This window comes from Marmota flaviventris, chromosome 4, assembly GCF_047511675.1.
Source record: "Marmota flaviventris isolate mMarFla1 chromosome 4, mMarFla1.hap1, whole genome shotgun sequence".
In the NCBI taxonomy this organism is placed as follows: domain Eukaryota; kingdom Metazoa; phylum Chordata; class Mammalia; order Rodentia; family Sciuridae; genus Marmota; species Marmota flaviventris.
The window spans coordinates 56,462,518-56,479,525 of NC_092501.1; the positions used below are offsets into that span (position 1 = coordinate 56,462,518).

Here is a 17,008-nt window from a genome sequence, read left to right on the forward strand (position 1 = left end):
ATGAGAAAAACAATTTTAAAATTTGTATGGGAGGAAAAAACACCCAGAATAGCTAAAGCAATCCTGAACAAAAGAAGTAATTCTGGAGACATCAAGATATCTGATTTCAAATTATTCTACAGAGCCATAGTAAGAAAGACAGCATGGTACTTGCATAAAATCAGACATATAAACCAGAAAAACATAATAGAAGATACAAAGACAAATCATACAACTACCATCATCTGGTTCTTGATAAACATGCCAGAAACTTACATTGGAGAAAATAGGGCTTCTTTAATAAATGGTGCTAGGAAAACTGTATATCCATATATTTCAGAAGAATGAAACTAGATTCCTATCTCACCCTGCACAAAAATCAACTCAAAATGGACCAAAGAACTATGAATTATACCAGAAACACTTCAACTAATAGAAGAAAACATAGGGTCAACAATCTTCCATATCAGCACAGGCTCAAGAAGTAAATCTCAAGAAGTAAAACCAAGGATCAATAAGTGGTATGACATCAAATTTAAAAAGATTCTGCACGGCAAAATAAAAAAAAAAATCAAAAGCATGAAGAAAAGGCCTACAGAATGAGAGAAAATATATTTGCCAGCTATTCCTCTGACAGGAAATTCATGTTTAGACCATGTAAAGAACTCAAAAAAACTCAACACCAGAAAAACCAACAATCCAATCAATGAAGGGGCAAAAGATCAATATAGACATTTCTCAAAAGAAGATATCCAAATGGTCAACAAACACATGAAAAAGTGTTCAACATCCTCAGCAATCAGGGAAATGCAAATCAAAATTACACTGACATTTCATCTCATTCCAGTTAGAGTAGCAATCATCAAAAACACAAATAACAATAATTTCTGGCAAGGATGTTGGGGAAATGGTATATTTATACACCGTTGGTGGAACTGTAAATTGGTACAACCACTATGGAAAGCAGTATGGAGTTTCCTCAAATAAATAGGAAAGGAACCACCTTATGGCCCTACTTTCCCACTCCTTGGTATTTGTCGAAAAGATTTAAAATCAGCATACTGTAATGAAACATTCATATCAATAGTTATTGGCAGTGTGGTTCACAATAGCCAAGTTTTAGAGCCAGCTTAATTGTCTGTCAACAGCTGAATAAAGAAAATGTGGTACATGTAAACAATAGAGTTTTACTCAGTCATTAAGAAGAAAGAAATTATGTCATTTGTGGGTAAATGGATAGAATTGAAGAGCATCATACTAAGTGAAATAAGCCAGACTCATAAGGGAGGGCATGGAGCAGCAATGGGGAGTGAAATCTCCCAAATTACGCTGTGTCCATGTACAAAAATCCCACAGTGAATGCTGTATGTTTATAGAAAGGAGATCTCTTAGAGTAGAGCAAGCAGATTTGGAGAGGCAGAAGGGAAGGAAAAGAAAAGGTATGGGAAATGAGATTGATCAAATTATGTGCATTTATGAATATGGCATAATGAATCCCACTATTATGTATAATTAGAATGCAACAATAAAATATTTTTATGAAGTAAATACATCTCCATGTATTTCTATAGTTCCTACAGATTTTCTTGTTGTTGATTTCTAGTTTCACTGTAGTATGATCTGAAAAGAGAGATCATTTCACTCTTTTTCTTTTTATTTGCCAAGATTTTCTTTCTGTTGTTAAATATCAATTTTGGAGAAAATTTCATGAGTAACTGAAAAGAAAATGTATTCAGTTGTTGTGGATAAAATGTTTCATACATGTTAATTACGTCCAATTGATTTATAGTCAAGTCTAAATCTGATGGGTCTGTTGATTTTTTGGTAGAGCAGCTCTTAGTGAAAGTGGTTGTATTGAAGTCATTCAGTCCTATTTTTATCAAGTAATGTTCATGTCATGTAATTCACACTTTAAATATTTATAATCATATCTTTTGTTAGATATTTTTTCCTTTTACCTATATGTAATATCCTTCTTTGTCTCTTCTGAAGAAAAACTGGTTTAAAGGTTGCTTCCTGCTTGTTTTTTATTTCATTAGCATAGAATATCACTTTTCACCCTTTTACTTTCAATCTCTGAATGTCTTTGTCTGTGAGGTGCGTTTCTTACTGACAAAATACAATTGAGTATTCAAAAAAAAATCTTATCTGCTAGGCTCTATCTTTCAAAGGGAGAACTAAGACCACTTTATATTTACTGTTATTATAAAGAGCTATGTATTATTTCCTGCCATTTTATTTCTAATGTTTGAAACATTTATAATGATCATTTGCTTATTTAGCTTATTTATTTTTCTAATGTGATTTGCTCTTTTCCATGCTTTCTTTGTTACTTTTAATCTTTCTTTTCTGTGTATAGGATTCTGTTACGGATCCTTTGTAAAGCTAGCTTAATGGTCATGAATTCTTTTAGTTTAGACTTTGTAGTTTTTTATTTGTTCCTCGATTCTGAAGGATAGCTTTGTTGGATATAGTAATCAAAGTTTGCTGTTATTTTCTTTTAGGACTTAAATATATCATTCCATGCTGTCATGGCTTTTAGAGTTTTTGCTGGGAAGACTTTTGTTATTCTTTTTTGTATTAATGCAGTATTGTTATCCATAACATTTTGGGTTCATTTTGACATAATCATAAAGCTTGGAATATAATTTGCTCAGTTATGTACCTATGACTTCTCCTTTCTCTCTCATCCTCTCACCATCTGTTTCCCTTTTTCTGTTCTACTGGTATTCCTTCTAATTATTTATAGTTTTTTTTTTTTTTTTAAATTAATAGCTTTATAAGTGATTGGTACTTCTCCCTTGCAGTTTTATTTTTTTTCTTTATTCTGAATTTTTGGCATTTTAACTACATCATGGAGTAGTTAAAATGGTCCTGTTTGGAGTTCTAAATGGCTCCGGAACCTTCATGTCCATCTCTTATCCAAGACTCAGATGTTTTCTGCTATTTTTTCACGGAATAGGTTTTCTGTGCCATTAGTCTATATCTCTTCTTCCTCAGAAGACCTGTAAGTGTTAAGTTTTGCCTTTGAGTTGTTATCTCAGAGTTCTTGCATATTCTGTTCATAGTTTATTTTTTTTCCTTCTTTTATATAATGGCTGTTCTAATTCCTGCACCTTGTCTTTGAGCCCTGACACTGTTTGTTCTGATTAATCTGATCTATTTATAAGACTAGACTGGGTTTTTGTGTTTGTTTGGTTTGGTTTGGTTTTAGGGGAGTCAATTACTTGAGTTTTTAATTTCCAAGTTTTCTGTTTGGTTCTTTTTTAACATCTCTCTTTTATGAAATTCTCTTTCATACCATGTGTTTCCTCACTTAGTTCTTTCCTTAGATCTTCTTTCAATTTCTTGATAATTCTAACAACCAACTTTTTGATTTCTTCATCTGGCATTTTCTCTAATGTTTATAGAATCAGTTTCAGAGTGTTACAAAATCTTGGCGACATCTTATTACATCGACTTCTCATGTTTTCTAATTTCTCTGTTGATATTTGTGCATCTGCTGGGACAGATGTCTCTTCCACTGCTATGAAAGAGTCTTTTTAGTGAACAACTTTCTATTTACCATGTGCTGCACAGTCTGGGTGTGTATCTTTATTTCAAAGCACTCATTCAACATTAGCACAGTGCTCTGATCAATTCCTATCACTACAGTGAGAAGAGATAATAATCACCAGCAACTGCCTTCACTCAGAACAAACCATTTACTAATTGACCATAAAAAAAATAAATAAAAATGGTCCCCAGAAGTTTATTAGTCCAAAAGTTGAAAAGGGGAGTAATACTCTAGAAGAGTAAAAACATAAGTATTAAAATGAGTAAAATTACCATTAAGCTATATAGGACATGAAAACTTCATAGATGAATGGATAAAGAAATGTGGTATGTATACACAATGGAATATTACTCAGTCATAAAAAAGAATGAATTTATAACTTGCTGGTAAATGGACAGTTCCAGAGACTATCATGCTAAGTGAAATAATCCAATCCCAGAAAACCAAATACTGAAAGTTATCTCTGATAGGAGAATGCTAATACACGACAAGTGGGTGGGGGTAGAGTAAAAGTTCATTAGATTAGACAAATGGAAATAAAGGGAAGAGAGGTGGGATGGGAATAGGAAAGACAGTAGAATGAATCAGATATATCTATGTTCATTAATGAATTAATTACTAGTGAATCCTGTACAACCCAAGAATATAAATTAGAATAAGTTATACTCCATGTGTGTATAATATGTTAAAATATACTCTGTCATGTATATCTAAAACCAAATAAATAAATTTAAAAAAAGAAAGGAGGAGGAGTAGATCAGCAGCCTTCAGCTCATAGATATCTCACTATACATATTACTCATAGGGCACATTTCAAAGGTGTTCCCTGTGATGGTATTTGCTTGTACCTCTTGATGAAATGAAGCCATAAAGATTTAATCCTTTCCAGAGCTACACATTTAGGCACGGTCTCTGAAAAAATGGCTTGTGGTGGCAAATTTTCCACCAGCAAATTGAGAGAAGCAGAGCTTTTCTCTGTTACCAGTTGGCTTTGTCGCTCCCTTCCCAGTGCAGCTTGGTCTGACTTTCTCTTCTACCACTATTTCTGAAAAAAGCTTATCAGCTTTACATCTCCCCTCTTTATTATTCCCCCACCCAATCTGCCCAGTGAGGGTTAACAAATTCTTCCCCATTTCTTGCTCCAGAACCTCCAAGTTCTTAAAGAACAGTTCAACATTTTGTCTCAGTGCATTCCCTCTGTCACCTACCTGTCTGATCTTTCACTGCTTGGAATCCAAGCACAGAGGAGTTGAAACCTGCTGCCTGCCTCTACTCAACTATCTTAATTCCTCTCATAATTGTCAGTTTTTGAAGAATAACTTCATTTATTTATTCTGAATATTAAACTTAAACATTCATCATAGAAAATCTGACAAATTCACAACCAAGAAAGAAAGAAAGAAAGAAAAAAGACAAAGTACTTGAAATTCCACCTCCTAGAGAACCATCAACTGTTGTACATATTCATGCAGCATGTTTACATGCATTTTATATGTAAAAATGTCATCCGATGAAGCATATTTTGTAACCCACTATTATTGTTCTGCAGTGGCTTTATTTTCATGTCTTTAAATATTGCATGGTATTTCTGGCAATAATCTTTGACCTATCTTTATCCTCCTTTAATTAGTTGGAAGTCCCGTGAAGTCCTTTTCATTACCTCCACCATTGCAGTTCAGGCTCCTTTTCACCCCATAACCTCTTGCAATAGCTTCCCATGTTTGTTGAGAAATCAATTTTTCTAAAGTGTAGTTCTGAGCAAATTGTCCAAAAGTCAACATGACTCTCCAGTGTCTTCCAATAAGGCTACAGTCCCACGCAAGATAGTCAGGAACGCTTACTGGTTCCTTTTGTATACTCAGGCTTACTATTCTCACAGAATTTTCCATTTTTGTCCCTCTTTGAATCTAGCAACTTCTCTGTTCCAAAATTCTTTCATGCCAATAATTTTATTCTCGTATTTGTTTCAATGCAAGGCCTTCCTAAAATTGGAAACTTTCTACCATTCCACTTTCATCCTTCTTTTCTGTCCTATTATTTTTCTTATTAGTTTTCATAACTATCTCAAAGATCATACTTTTTTGACTTGCAAATTGTTGGCCTTCTTTGACTGGAATTAAGGTGACCTTCTTTTAATTGCATTAAAGTAGTGAGTTTTGCTTGTGTCTTCTTTATTGCCTTAATTCTAAAACGTAAAACAGTGCTTGATGTATGAAAGATACTTGGTATGTATTTGAAATATGAAGTGGATGAAAATATGAGGAAATACCTGCTGGTTGAATACCTACAAGCCCATTAGTAAGTAAAAGCTCTCCTTTAGTGATTTTTATGTAGGTTATTCAGGAATTGTCTGATGTGAATCCAAATGCCACATTAAAATGTCACATTTCCTCAAAGCCTTTTCTTAGCACCCTGTTGAAGATGATCTCTCCTTTTTTAAAGGCTATTGACCATTGTTTGTTCTTATGGCATTTATCATACACAAACTTAAGTTCTAGTTATGTGTTGCCTTCACATTGAGTAATATAAAAGCTTATTAAGGTAGACACCAATTTTCTTTTAATCTCCTGCAGTTATTTGACGAGGACACTCAACAAATACTTTTAAAATTACTTAAATTATAAATTAATCTATTATCAAAAACAAACAGGAGATTACACATTAAAGTAATTTTATTATACCCTGTTGATAAGGATAAATATATGTAAAATTATTAAAAAAGAATAACTGCTATCTGCACATTACTATCTGTTTCTAAATAAATCACTTTGTAAGCATTCTATATTATCTATTCAGGTTATTAATGCTGCGCTTGCTTTGGCTGCAAGACCCAAAAGTCAAGTGGTAAAAAACACCATGGAAATGTATAAACACACATGGGAGAACTATATACATGTCCTCACTGAAGCTGTAGATGACATTACAAGCATTGATGACTTCCTTGCTGTATCTGGTATGTTTTGATCTTTTAATTTATGCATTAACTCTTGTCAATGTTTTGAAGTCGTATAATGCTGAATATAATTAATTTTATGCAATATAAGGAGTCTTATTAATGAGCTTTCTGGAAATGTAGTGTAGCTATGTAGAAGCACCAAGTGTGTCATTAGTGGTCTAATTGGGGATTACAAGCTTTGTGCTTCATGATTTAACAATTTACACTGTGTTTTTAAAAGAAACTCCCATTCATGGGCAAAGTGTAATAGAAAATAGCTTAGATCTTTCCTGTCTTTACTAAATCAGCATCACCTCCATCCCAGTACATGTAAAATATTTTGATGTTCTATATCTACACTCTTTTCCAATCATTTTTATTTCTACTCAGGAAAAGATACAAGTTAACAGGAAAAGCTTTTATTGATTTGAGATGTAATGTGGCTGTTCAAGTACTAGTATAGGTATTTGATATTGCTAATCTCAAGAATAGAAGAAAAGCGTCTTAATATCAGATGAAATCAGTGACAGATGGGCTTGAGACTCCATAAAAAGCCCCTGTGGGTGTCCCTTGGTAGAGTGAAATGCGATGCCACAGGTTGGTGAAAACATTCTCAGAAAGCCAAAGCCTCAGGAGCAAAACTCAGATTTTGGTTGTACTGTTGTAAAAGGAAAGAATTAAAGATTTTTGGTCTTTTGTTATCTTCTCCTCTTTAAAATAAACTACATATATATGTATTTATGTATATGTTTGTATAGATAGATGCATATAAATATAGATATAATTATATAATTATTTAATGTGTGAGAGGATAATTGTTGAAATGTGATAATATTCTCCTTTTATGAAATACAAATTCTCATGAGTATCTATTATGATTTTAGAAAATTTTCCAGTGTATATCAGTCTAATTTGTTCAACTCATGACTTTTATACATATAATTATTTTATATACACTGTCTTATCTTGAACAATAGTTCTAGAAATCTAGTTTATTTTATGATATATTAATGAAACAGAAATGTATGCTAAGTATTTTTAATTAAATTAAAACTTTTAAAAATACAGAAAATGTATGGGAGAGAATATTAATACTCTTTAAAATAACAACAAATGATATCTGATTTTATTTTCATCCAGAATTTTTCTACATATGTATTTTTTATTTTCAAATGTTTGTATCATGTCATATATGCACATTTATATAAACTACTTTCCTTTTTCCACATAATGTTTGACTGAACATTTTTGTATGTTATTCTAAAACTCATTGATTTATCTGTTTTATTTTTCCTATCATTTAGATAAAATTGTCACTTTAATTATTGTAAATAATTTTATGTTAGGAGTACTTTTGTCTCTTTACTACCTCTTTTGTATAGGCTTTGCAATATCTTATATTGATTTAGTCTTTAATAATTTAATTGTTAAATGCTATATTCTGGTTTGTAGTTGGTGCTTTTTGGTTATGAGCCAAGTAGCCTACTCATATTAATCAATGTACAGGCAATTTTCTGTGGTAATGCAGTCACAGTGCAAAGGAAGGAAAACTTTGGATGGTAAGAAGAACTGTAATTTGCCAGAGCTTGCATAATTACAGCTGTGGGAGGCCTGGAATCTAAATACCTCGTGAGTCCTCCAAGCAGGAACTCATAGATTTTGCATTTAATGCTGGATTAACCTGACCCAGCAGCTTACTGGGTCTGTTCCTTTCTGTGGTCAACTTCAGCAATTCAGAATATTTCATCTACAAGCAACAGAAAACTCTTCTAAAGGTTCCTTAAATTACAAAAACTTCCATTTATTTCATATAACTGGATATTTGACATAATTGGTTTTAGGCTACTACCCCTAGTATGCCAGAGGACTTAGATAGGAATAGTCCACTATTTGAGCGGGGAAAGGGGTGCTAATTGTTAGCATTATTTAGAATTGCCAGTATAGGATGATGATAATAATAAATGGGTTGTTAATGTATTTATTTCATTATTATTTCTAAATTCTGTATATATAGTGCACTCCATTGTTTTCTATGTCTAGGGTAGATTGCTCCCACTTTTCTGCACTTTGGGTAGTGGTTCATCATTATTAATGATCTATGAAGGCTTCTCTGAATTGTGTTGACCTTTCCTCACAGTTGCATCTTTAGGCATTCAATCTCAAAACATTATATGATAACATCTAAAATTGAAGGAGAAGATATAATTCCACTTTAATTTATCAAGGAGAAAATCTATTCCAGATGCAGTCCATCAGTTTCTCTTACTTGATATAGGACAGAACTTGGTCTTTTGCCCGTTCCAATCACTGGCAAAAGGAAATGAAATTCCCATGGCAAATTTAGAGAGTGCAGATAAATTATTAATAGTAGATTGGGGAAAGGGTGGTGGACAGAGGAATTTATAGTCCAAATAGGTAGCACTTACTGATTTCTGTGTCAGAATTCAAGTAACCAATGCAATTTCAATCTGAATTGGTAAGAAATGCATAGAATAAGTTCTTATGAGCTGATATAAATAAGTTCTAACAAACCACTGGACTTAGGACAGTTATAATTTAATTTTTATGACTAATTACTACACAAATGAAATCATGGTTTATTAGTCAAAAAAATCAAAAAGAAGAAAGGAAGGAAGGAAGGAAGAAGGGAAGAAAGAAAGAAAAGAAGGAAGAAATGGTTATTCAGTAGACATCCAAGCATGTTTGTCCAAAATGCTGAGTGGCTCCATTGCTCATTCCTGTGCCTTCATATACATCCATTGCCTTACTTTAGCCAGGGCTCCAGTGATTCTTGTAGCATCATAATTTTTAGCATCTGTTCCCACAGATGATAGCTTCTTCTCTCAGCATTTTCCAGTCAAATAAATGAGAAAGAAACTAACTGACCCTGTGTATCTTGTTAGTATCAAACTAGAAGTGCTGGGTTGAAGATCACAGGCCAATCGATAGATGGGTCACTTTTTTTTCAAACTGCTAATCGTGGTTCATATAGCTATGATGAGGGCTGTCAAAATCTGGCAGCTTGTGTGCAGGGCAGATTTTTCTTAGAAAAAGCTTTATGTTTTTCTAATGGTGAATGACTTCTCTGATATGCCTTTAGGATGATCTTTTATAGAGAAATGCTGTTTTACTCATGCTCTGATCCATATTATTGTGATGTAGATTTACCAACAATATAGTACATAGATTTGAATTGTGAATTACCGATGAAAAATTATGGTTATAAAATTTTTGTATACATTTCTCCTTTTCCTTGGGCATTTTTTTCAGCAGACAATAATAATGTTTGATTCTTTTTATCTTTTTGTATGAAAAAAGAATCAGAATCCTGAAAAGATACCCATTTTCTCCTGGGTCAGTTTTAAAAGTTTGTGGATCTCCACATTAAAATATGAATCAAAATTAAAATCTAAAAACCATTGAAAGGCTTATTGGATTTCAGAATATTATTTTATTGTCATTAGCACAGGTGGAAATCACAAGTGGTAAAAAGTTTGCTTCTGGTCATGTTTTAGAGTGATCAGATGGTCCAATATTGACTATAGCTCTTGAAATAAGGGTATCTATAATGCCAAATGTCTTTAGTTAATCTAGTGCAGTCCTAAATACAGAACTAGAATTGATTATTTTAAAATCATGTTCATACCACCACCAGATTTCTCATGATATAGAAGTCAAGGTACCTATTTTCAGAAGAGATTTTTGGGCTATTTTGTTTTCTGCTATACATAGTGAAGTCTAAACCTAAGTGCAGTTTCTTTTTGCAAACCTTAAGGAACATAGCCTTCTCATCAATTTATTATATATGTTAAAATTTTATATGTAAAAATAAAATTCAACAATGAACCAAAATATCATTTTCAAAAGCAATATGATGTTTGGCAAGTTATAGTTTTCTGAAGATGAATTACTCAAAATGGCTCTTTTCAGTTTAATGTTATTTATGGAATAGTATCAGTATCTTCTTCAAATAGAAAAATATTCTTCCAAATGCATTTGCCCCCAACTTCTTGTCATCATTGACAACAGGATTTCCCTCCAAACCATTCACTATGCCCTTTCTTTTATGAAAATGCATATAACAAGCTGTCAGAAGTACTTCTCTGAAGATTCTTTGAGCACATTGGGATCTATCCTAATTATAGACAAAGGATGAGATGAGAGGAGATTTAAGAACCTCTTTCTTATCAGTCAGATATAGTGCCTGGAATTCCCAATAGTATTTATTTACATGAGAACATAAAAACATTAGTATCTCTGTTTAAATGAAAATTTAGAAGAGGAAATAATAAATGCATCTGCTTTTTGAGCTATTAAATGAATTTACTTATAGAAAGCTATGAACTTTGATAAAAGGGGGGATTGTTTGAACCATAAGAACTATTCAACAATTTCTAAGACCTGAATAAATACGTGAGTTTGTGAAGATATAGTCGTGCTTTTATTCCTTTAGTCATTCATTCAATATTTTTTGCACAATTTTAAGTGCTGAGTCTGATGAACAGCATGGGAGATTGACAAATGGGTAAAAAGTTTGTACAAGAGATAATTTGTAAGTAAGTTGTGGCAATGGGAATTCTTGAACATATAGAACCCATGATGAATGGAGGTAGCCACTGATAATGTTTTAGAAGTTTCTGAAACAAAGATTGTCCACTTATTGATTAGAATTAGCACTTCTGTGTCTTTATTGTAAAAAGTGTTCCTTGAATAACATCTTACTGACTTGATAAGTATATAGTGATAGTATCAAAGGGTACTTGAAAATCTCCTTAGTTCTGTATCCTCAATTTAACTTAAAAATGTCAAGTTTATCTTACATCCTCTGTTACCATTCTGGTTCAAGCTAATATATTTTACCTGAATACAGTCTTCCTAATTGTGCCTCCTGCTTCTTTTCTTGAAGACTCTTAATAGGTATTTGCTAAATGAATACTAGTATTTATTCCCCTTTTTAATTCCATGTCAACCTTAATTTTTCATGGTTTATATCTTATGCTTTTATCAAACATGTTAAGCATTGGCATTAATATTTTGAAAAACCTTTAAATAATGAAAAATAACTTTCAGCACTAATCATCAAAATGTTCTAAGACACTTACATAGTAACAGAAAGATGATTCTCTGACACTGTCATCAAAAATGCACTAACAAAGGCCTCTTTGTTCATGACATGTTAGTAAATATGATCCTTGTCTTCTGTAAAGTTGCAATCTAGATGATTTGACAAAGGAACATTAAAATAAATATATTTTCAATATCTTTCATACATTTATACTAAATAAACACATTATAATGTTAATAAAATCAAAATCTTAGATTAATTTTATACTAAGTACTATTAAATCTCAGTATGACATTTATGGAATAGGAGTTGGAATTAAAACATGACCAATATAGTATATTTCTATGCAAAGATTAATCATGTTACCAAGCACATGTACATTATTTTTCAACCCATATATGAGTGAAAGTTTTGATAGATTGAAGGCAATATAGATATATTATTTTAAACATAAGATTTTAATTATATCCTGCTACAATGAATTTTGATAAAAGGAAATTGAGTATTTACAATGTACAAAACAGTGTTCTAAAAATGAAAGAGGGTATAGAGAAGGAAAAGGAAATTTTCTTTCAGAGAATTTGCATTCTAGTGTACACAGATGGGATTCCAAAAGAAATACAAAAGTCATAGAAACAAATCCCATGCAATTCATGTTGCTGCAGTATCAAAGTATGAGGGAAGTGTTTTTAAAGGAAAAGCTATTTAATTGAATTATTAAATTGAATCTTGAAAACATTTGAAAAGCATCCCATAAAGAGAGAAAAAAAATATTTGAAAGGGCCTGGTAGATTTGTGGAACACCAAGTTGGACATTATAACAAAAGCATAGATTATATCTGGATATTTAGTGCTCTGAACTTTTGTGGGAATTATAAGCCATCTAAAATTTTAAATAGTAGCATCATAGAGTACATTAGGTTTTAGAATACTAAACTCCAGGTGCCATAAATCTTTATTGTGGAAGTAAGTTATATAATATTAATGTGGCTCTTAGAAGTAAAATAAAGCCATTTAATATAAAACAGATGTTCCCTTGCTTCCTCCATTCTACTTCCCCCCCAAAAAAATTAATGTACATGAATGATACATCAAAATGTAGTAATACAAAGGGAAGGCCTGTCTGATAATGGAATCCTAGCTCACGTTAAATAACCCAGGTATGTCAGTCAACTTTTCACCATTATGACAAAGTGCATAAGAAAATCAGTTTAAAGGAAAGATTTAGTCTGGATCACAGTTTGGGAAGTTTCAGTCCATTTTCAGTTGGCTCCATTGTTTATGGGCCTGTAGTGAGACAATACAGCATGATAGAAGGGCATGGTGGAGCAAAGTTGCTCACTTCAAAGTGGCCAGGAAGTAGAAAGTGATAAAAAGAAGCTGAGGACAAAAGATAGTCCCCAATGGCAAACCCCCAAGGAATAACTCCTTGAATTAGATTCCATCTCCTATAGTTTCCACTGCCTCCCAATAGTCCATTCAGTTTTGAATCCATCAATGAATTAATCTATTGATGAAGTCAGAGCCCTCATAATTCATTCAATTTCCCAAAGTGTACCTTTCAGCATTTCTGCACTGGGACCAATCCTTCAGCACACGAGCCTTTAAGGGACATTCTAGATCTAAACTATAAAACCAGCTTTCCCTTTCAATCCACCATAAAAAGAAGCTCTTTCTTATCAGAGTGATTTGCAGCAAGTGTCTTTTATGGCATTGTCTTTAAAAAATAAATTAAAAAACTCTCTTACCATAGTTATAAGGTTTTATCCCTGCATCCTCTGCAATAATTTTTCATATGATGGTATGAAAATACTGCACAGAAATTGTGCACACAGCTTTACATAAGTCATAGTTAAGACAGGGAGAAAGTGTGCACTTAAAAATGATTGAATAAGCTCCCCCAAGTAATCCATTATTCCTCTATTAGTAATTACATTTTGAATTACTGCCTGTACTTATATGACTGAAAAGTAGTTTAGGCATGTGTACTGGAATTTATTACACATAATTCCACATATTAACATGCAAGTTCACTCAAGATGCTCTCATTTGAATGAAAAGTAGTTATTCAGCAGGACTTTTGTTTGAGTATTATGAATTAGATATGTTGAAAATCATAATTGGAAGTCTTTTTTCTTTTTCTTCATCAAATCAGTCAGATTTGAATATTTTTACTCTTACTTTAAGGAAATTTTAAGCAGTAAAAGTCTTTTATTTATTTATTTATTTTTTAGTTTTCGGTGGACACAACGTCTTTATTTTATTTTTATATGGTGCTGAGGATCAAACCCAGCATCCTGCGCATGCCAGGCAAGTGCGCTACAGCTTGAGCCACATCCCCAGCCCAGTAAAAGTCTTTATATAAAGAATGGCTCCAGAGCATGTACTATGAAAAATTTACGTATTCATGTATTTGAAAAGTGCAGCAAAAATTACATTTTCTAAAAGGTGAAACTTACAGACGAATGGTAGTTACCAGAGGCTGGAGGATCCAGAGGTTTGGGTAGATGGCTGAAGGATACAATATTTCAGTTAAACAGGTGGAATAAGTTCAAAGAGCCCTGTTATACAACATTGGTGACTATTGTTAACCTCAATATATTGTATATGTATGGAATTTGCTGAGAAAATAGATTTTAAGTGTTATTCCACACACACACACAAATAAGTGTGTGAGGTAATATATATTGATGTTTGACTTCATCATTCACAATATATGCATATTTCAAAATATCATGTTGTATATCTAAATATATTCAAATCTGTCAATAAAAATAAGTAACCAAGCAATAAATAAAAATTATTACTTGCCCATAAAGTACATATTAGTTTTACAAAATTTCACCACTAGAATAATACATAAATTAGACATGAAGATAGTGGATTTGGGAGCAGGTCTTGGTGATGCACACCTGTAATCTCACCTACTCAGGAGGCTGATGCAGGACATCTCTGACTCTCTAAATGTCCTTCTTCAAAATATTAGTAATTGTATCAATTATTCATTCCTGTATTCATTTGTCTAACAAATACTTGTTGAAGTCCTACAAAGTAATAGGACTATTGTAAGTTCTTAGGGACAGAACAGTCAATAAAATAGACAATTCCCATAACTCTCAGAGCTTACTTTCTGTATGATTAGAAGAATTAAATAAAAATATGTCTTTAAAATACTTCAAATAGAGCCTAGAACATTGGTAGGTCTTTGTTAAAATTTAAACTAGGTATTATTAGGGAACACCTTCATTAACTCCACTCTAATAGTATGCTAGAGTTTATCAAAATAATTGAAGATTTATCTTGAAAACTATGATGCATAACTAAAAATGTAAAAAAAAAATTAAAATTCTGATAATGCTGATTATTAGAAAAGATACACTGAAAAAATTTTTACACTCTACTTCTGGGAATGTAAATTGTTATAATCTCTGTGATGAATAAAATAGCAATATGTGGTACCTGGGTTATTTTGCTACAAATCCCCCTCTATGTATATTGGACAAATTTGTGCATATACTCATAAAAATTTGAACAGGCATAATCATTATGGAATTTTTTTCATCAATATCAGAATGAATAAATGGCAACAAACATAGTCATTAGGACAAATCAATGTCTTTCACACATTAAAAGGACAGATTCTAGAAAGAAATGTCAAATGGATGAGCGAATTGTAGAGTGATGTAGACAATAGGACGCCATAAATGCCATGCATATCAAAAATGTAACAGTAACTCTGGAGACATAGGAGGTAGATGACAATGAGAAAGACTTTGTATGGGACCTTATCTGTAAAGCTTTAAAATTTGTATCACAGTGGAAAAGAATTAGCATATGTTATTATTGAGGCTGATGGATTATCTTGTATGTTGTGTTATATTCTAATCTCTTCTTAAATCTTTATATTAAACCAAGTTATACTGCTTAGAAATAAATGTCAGTGTACAAAGTTAAGTGGTATGGATGACTGTGTACCTTGGGGAACAGAGAGATCACCCCATACCCACCCTTATAAGCACCTGAAACTCACTGAAGAGTTGTGATCACCTGATATTCTTGGACTCAACTGCCTATGTCCATAATGAGTTTAAGAAAATGCTTTGTGAAGGTGAAAATTGTCTAAACCTTTATCACTCAAGTCATACACTAGTGGAATACTATTTTGTGAAGATTTAATGTCATCTGTCACCTTTGTTTTGTGGGTGAGGGTGAGGAAAGGACGGTTAGATTTTTTTAAACTATTTTTATTCTGAAATATTTCAAGAACCAATAAAAGATTTGAGTTTGTAAAATAATAAACAATGCAGTCATACCATGAAACTTCACTAAATCTTAACTTTTCTCACACTTGCTATTACATGTATAATTGATGTACCTCTAAACTTTCCCAGGATTTTCCCTTTCCTAAGGATTTTGATTAAAGCCCTTAAAGCCTCCTGATAAGCAAATCTGCATGAAGACGTTTTTCTTCTATTGGATTAGGAGATATAGGGCATCAAAATCATCAGAATCTCCCTCAGGCAATAGAATAGTCTCACTTTGGTTATATGAAAACTCACAGCTAAAGTTGAAAAGTTTCTCAAAGGAACATGACAACAAGATTTAAATTATATTCTTTGGTACTTACTTCAGAGGAGTCTTGATCATAAGTAATGAGGGAATAAATGTCCTTGAAGAAAGCATCCAATTAACACTTTAATATTGCCATGTTGATCGTTTATTATGTCCATAAACAAACACTTATTGAGCAGTCACTTTCTAGAGTGAAATGCAATGATAATTGTGATGATAAATAAATGCAATGATGAATGTAATGTTAAGTGAGGCCGAGGGGAGTTACTAACAAAGGATCTGTAGTCTAATGAGGAAAACAAGTCCTCACCTGGCAATTATAGTGTGCTAAAATAGGTTATGTTGGAAAGGTACCATGGGCTATCTTTTTACTAACAGAGTAATTGTACTGTAGTCATTCTTTGAAATCTCATACTTTTGAATTGTTACTTGAATTTGTGACCACCATTTCACATGTTGGCATTTATAGGAATTTATATCACAATTCAAATAAGGTGCAAACCATAATTTATGTCTATTTAATGTTGTTTAATTCATATATATAATAATTCTTTATTTATACTAATAATTTTCAATATGGTAGTCTATAACAGTGTTTTATAATGTGAAATTTGCAAGAATTTACAAATAAGTTAATACCTTTCATTCATTTAATAATTTTCAAGTGCTTTTTGTCCTCTCAGATTTTCTTATGTAGAATGAGTTGCTTTGAGATGTTCAAGTTTTCATAATGTATGTGTAGTAACTGTCATATGGCAGTTGTGGAATATGGCTATCAAAATTCTGAACCAAAAATTGATATACTTGATACCTCCAAAAATCTAGCAATTAATTGTTTTATATTGATTTTCAAATATTCAATGACATTCAAACCCACTGGCACACAACTCCCCACAAGATT

General features: G+C 32.2%; 1 protein-coding gene across 4 annotated transcripts in view; it reads left to right on the forward strand.

The window, feature by feature from the left end:
• Positions 1 to 17,008, forward strand: part of Ctnna3 (catenin alpha 3) — a 1,728,170-nt gene that overhangs the window by 1,165,406 nt on the left and 545,756 nt on the right. For all 4 annotated transcript variants that reach the window (XM_027931212.2, XM_027931213.2, XM_071611230.1 and 1 more), the window contains one exon: positions 6,332 to 6,488. In XM_027931212.2, the coding sequence (XP_027787013.2) occupies positions 6,332 to 6,488 (157 nt within the window). The remainder of the gene's footprint in view (positions 1 to 6,331; positions 6,489 to 17,008) is intronic.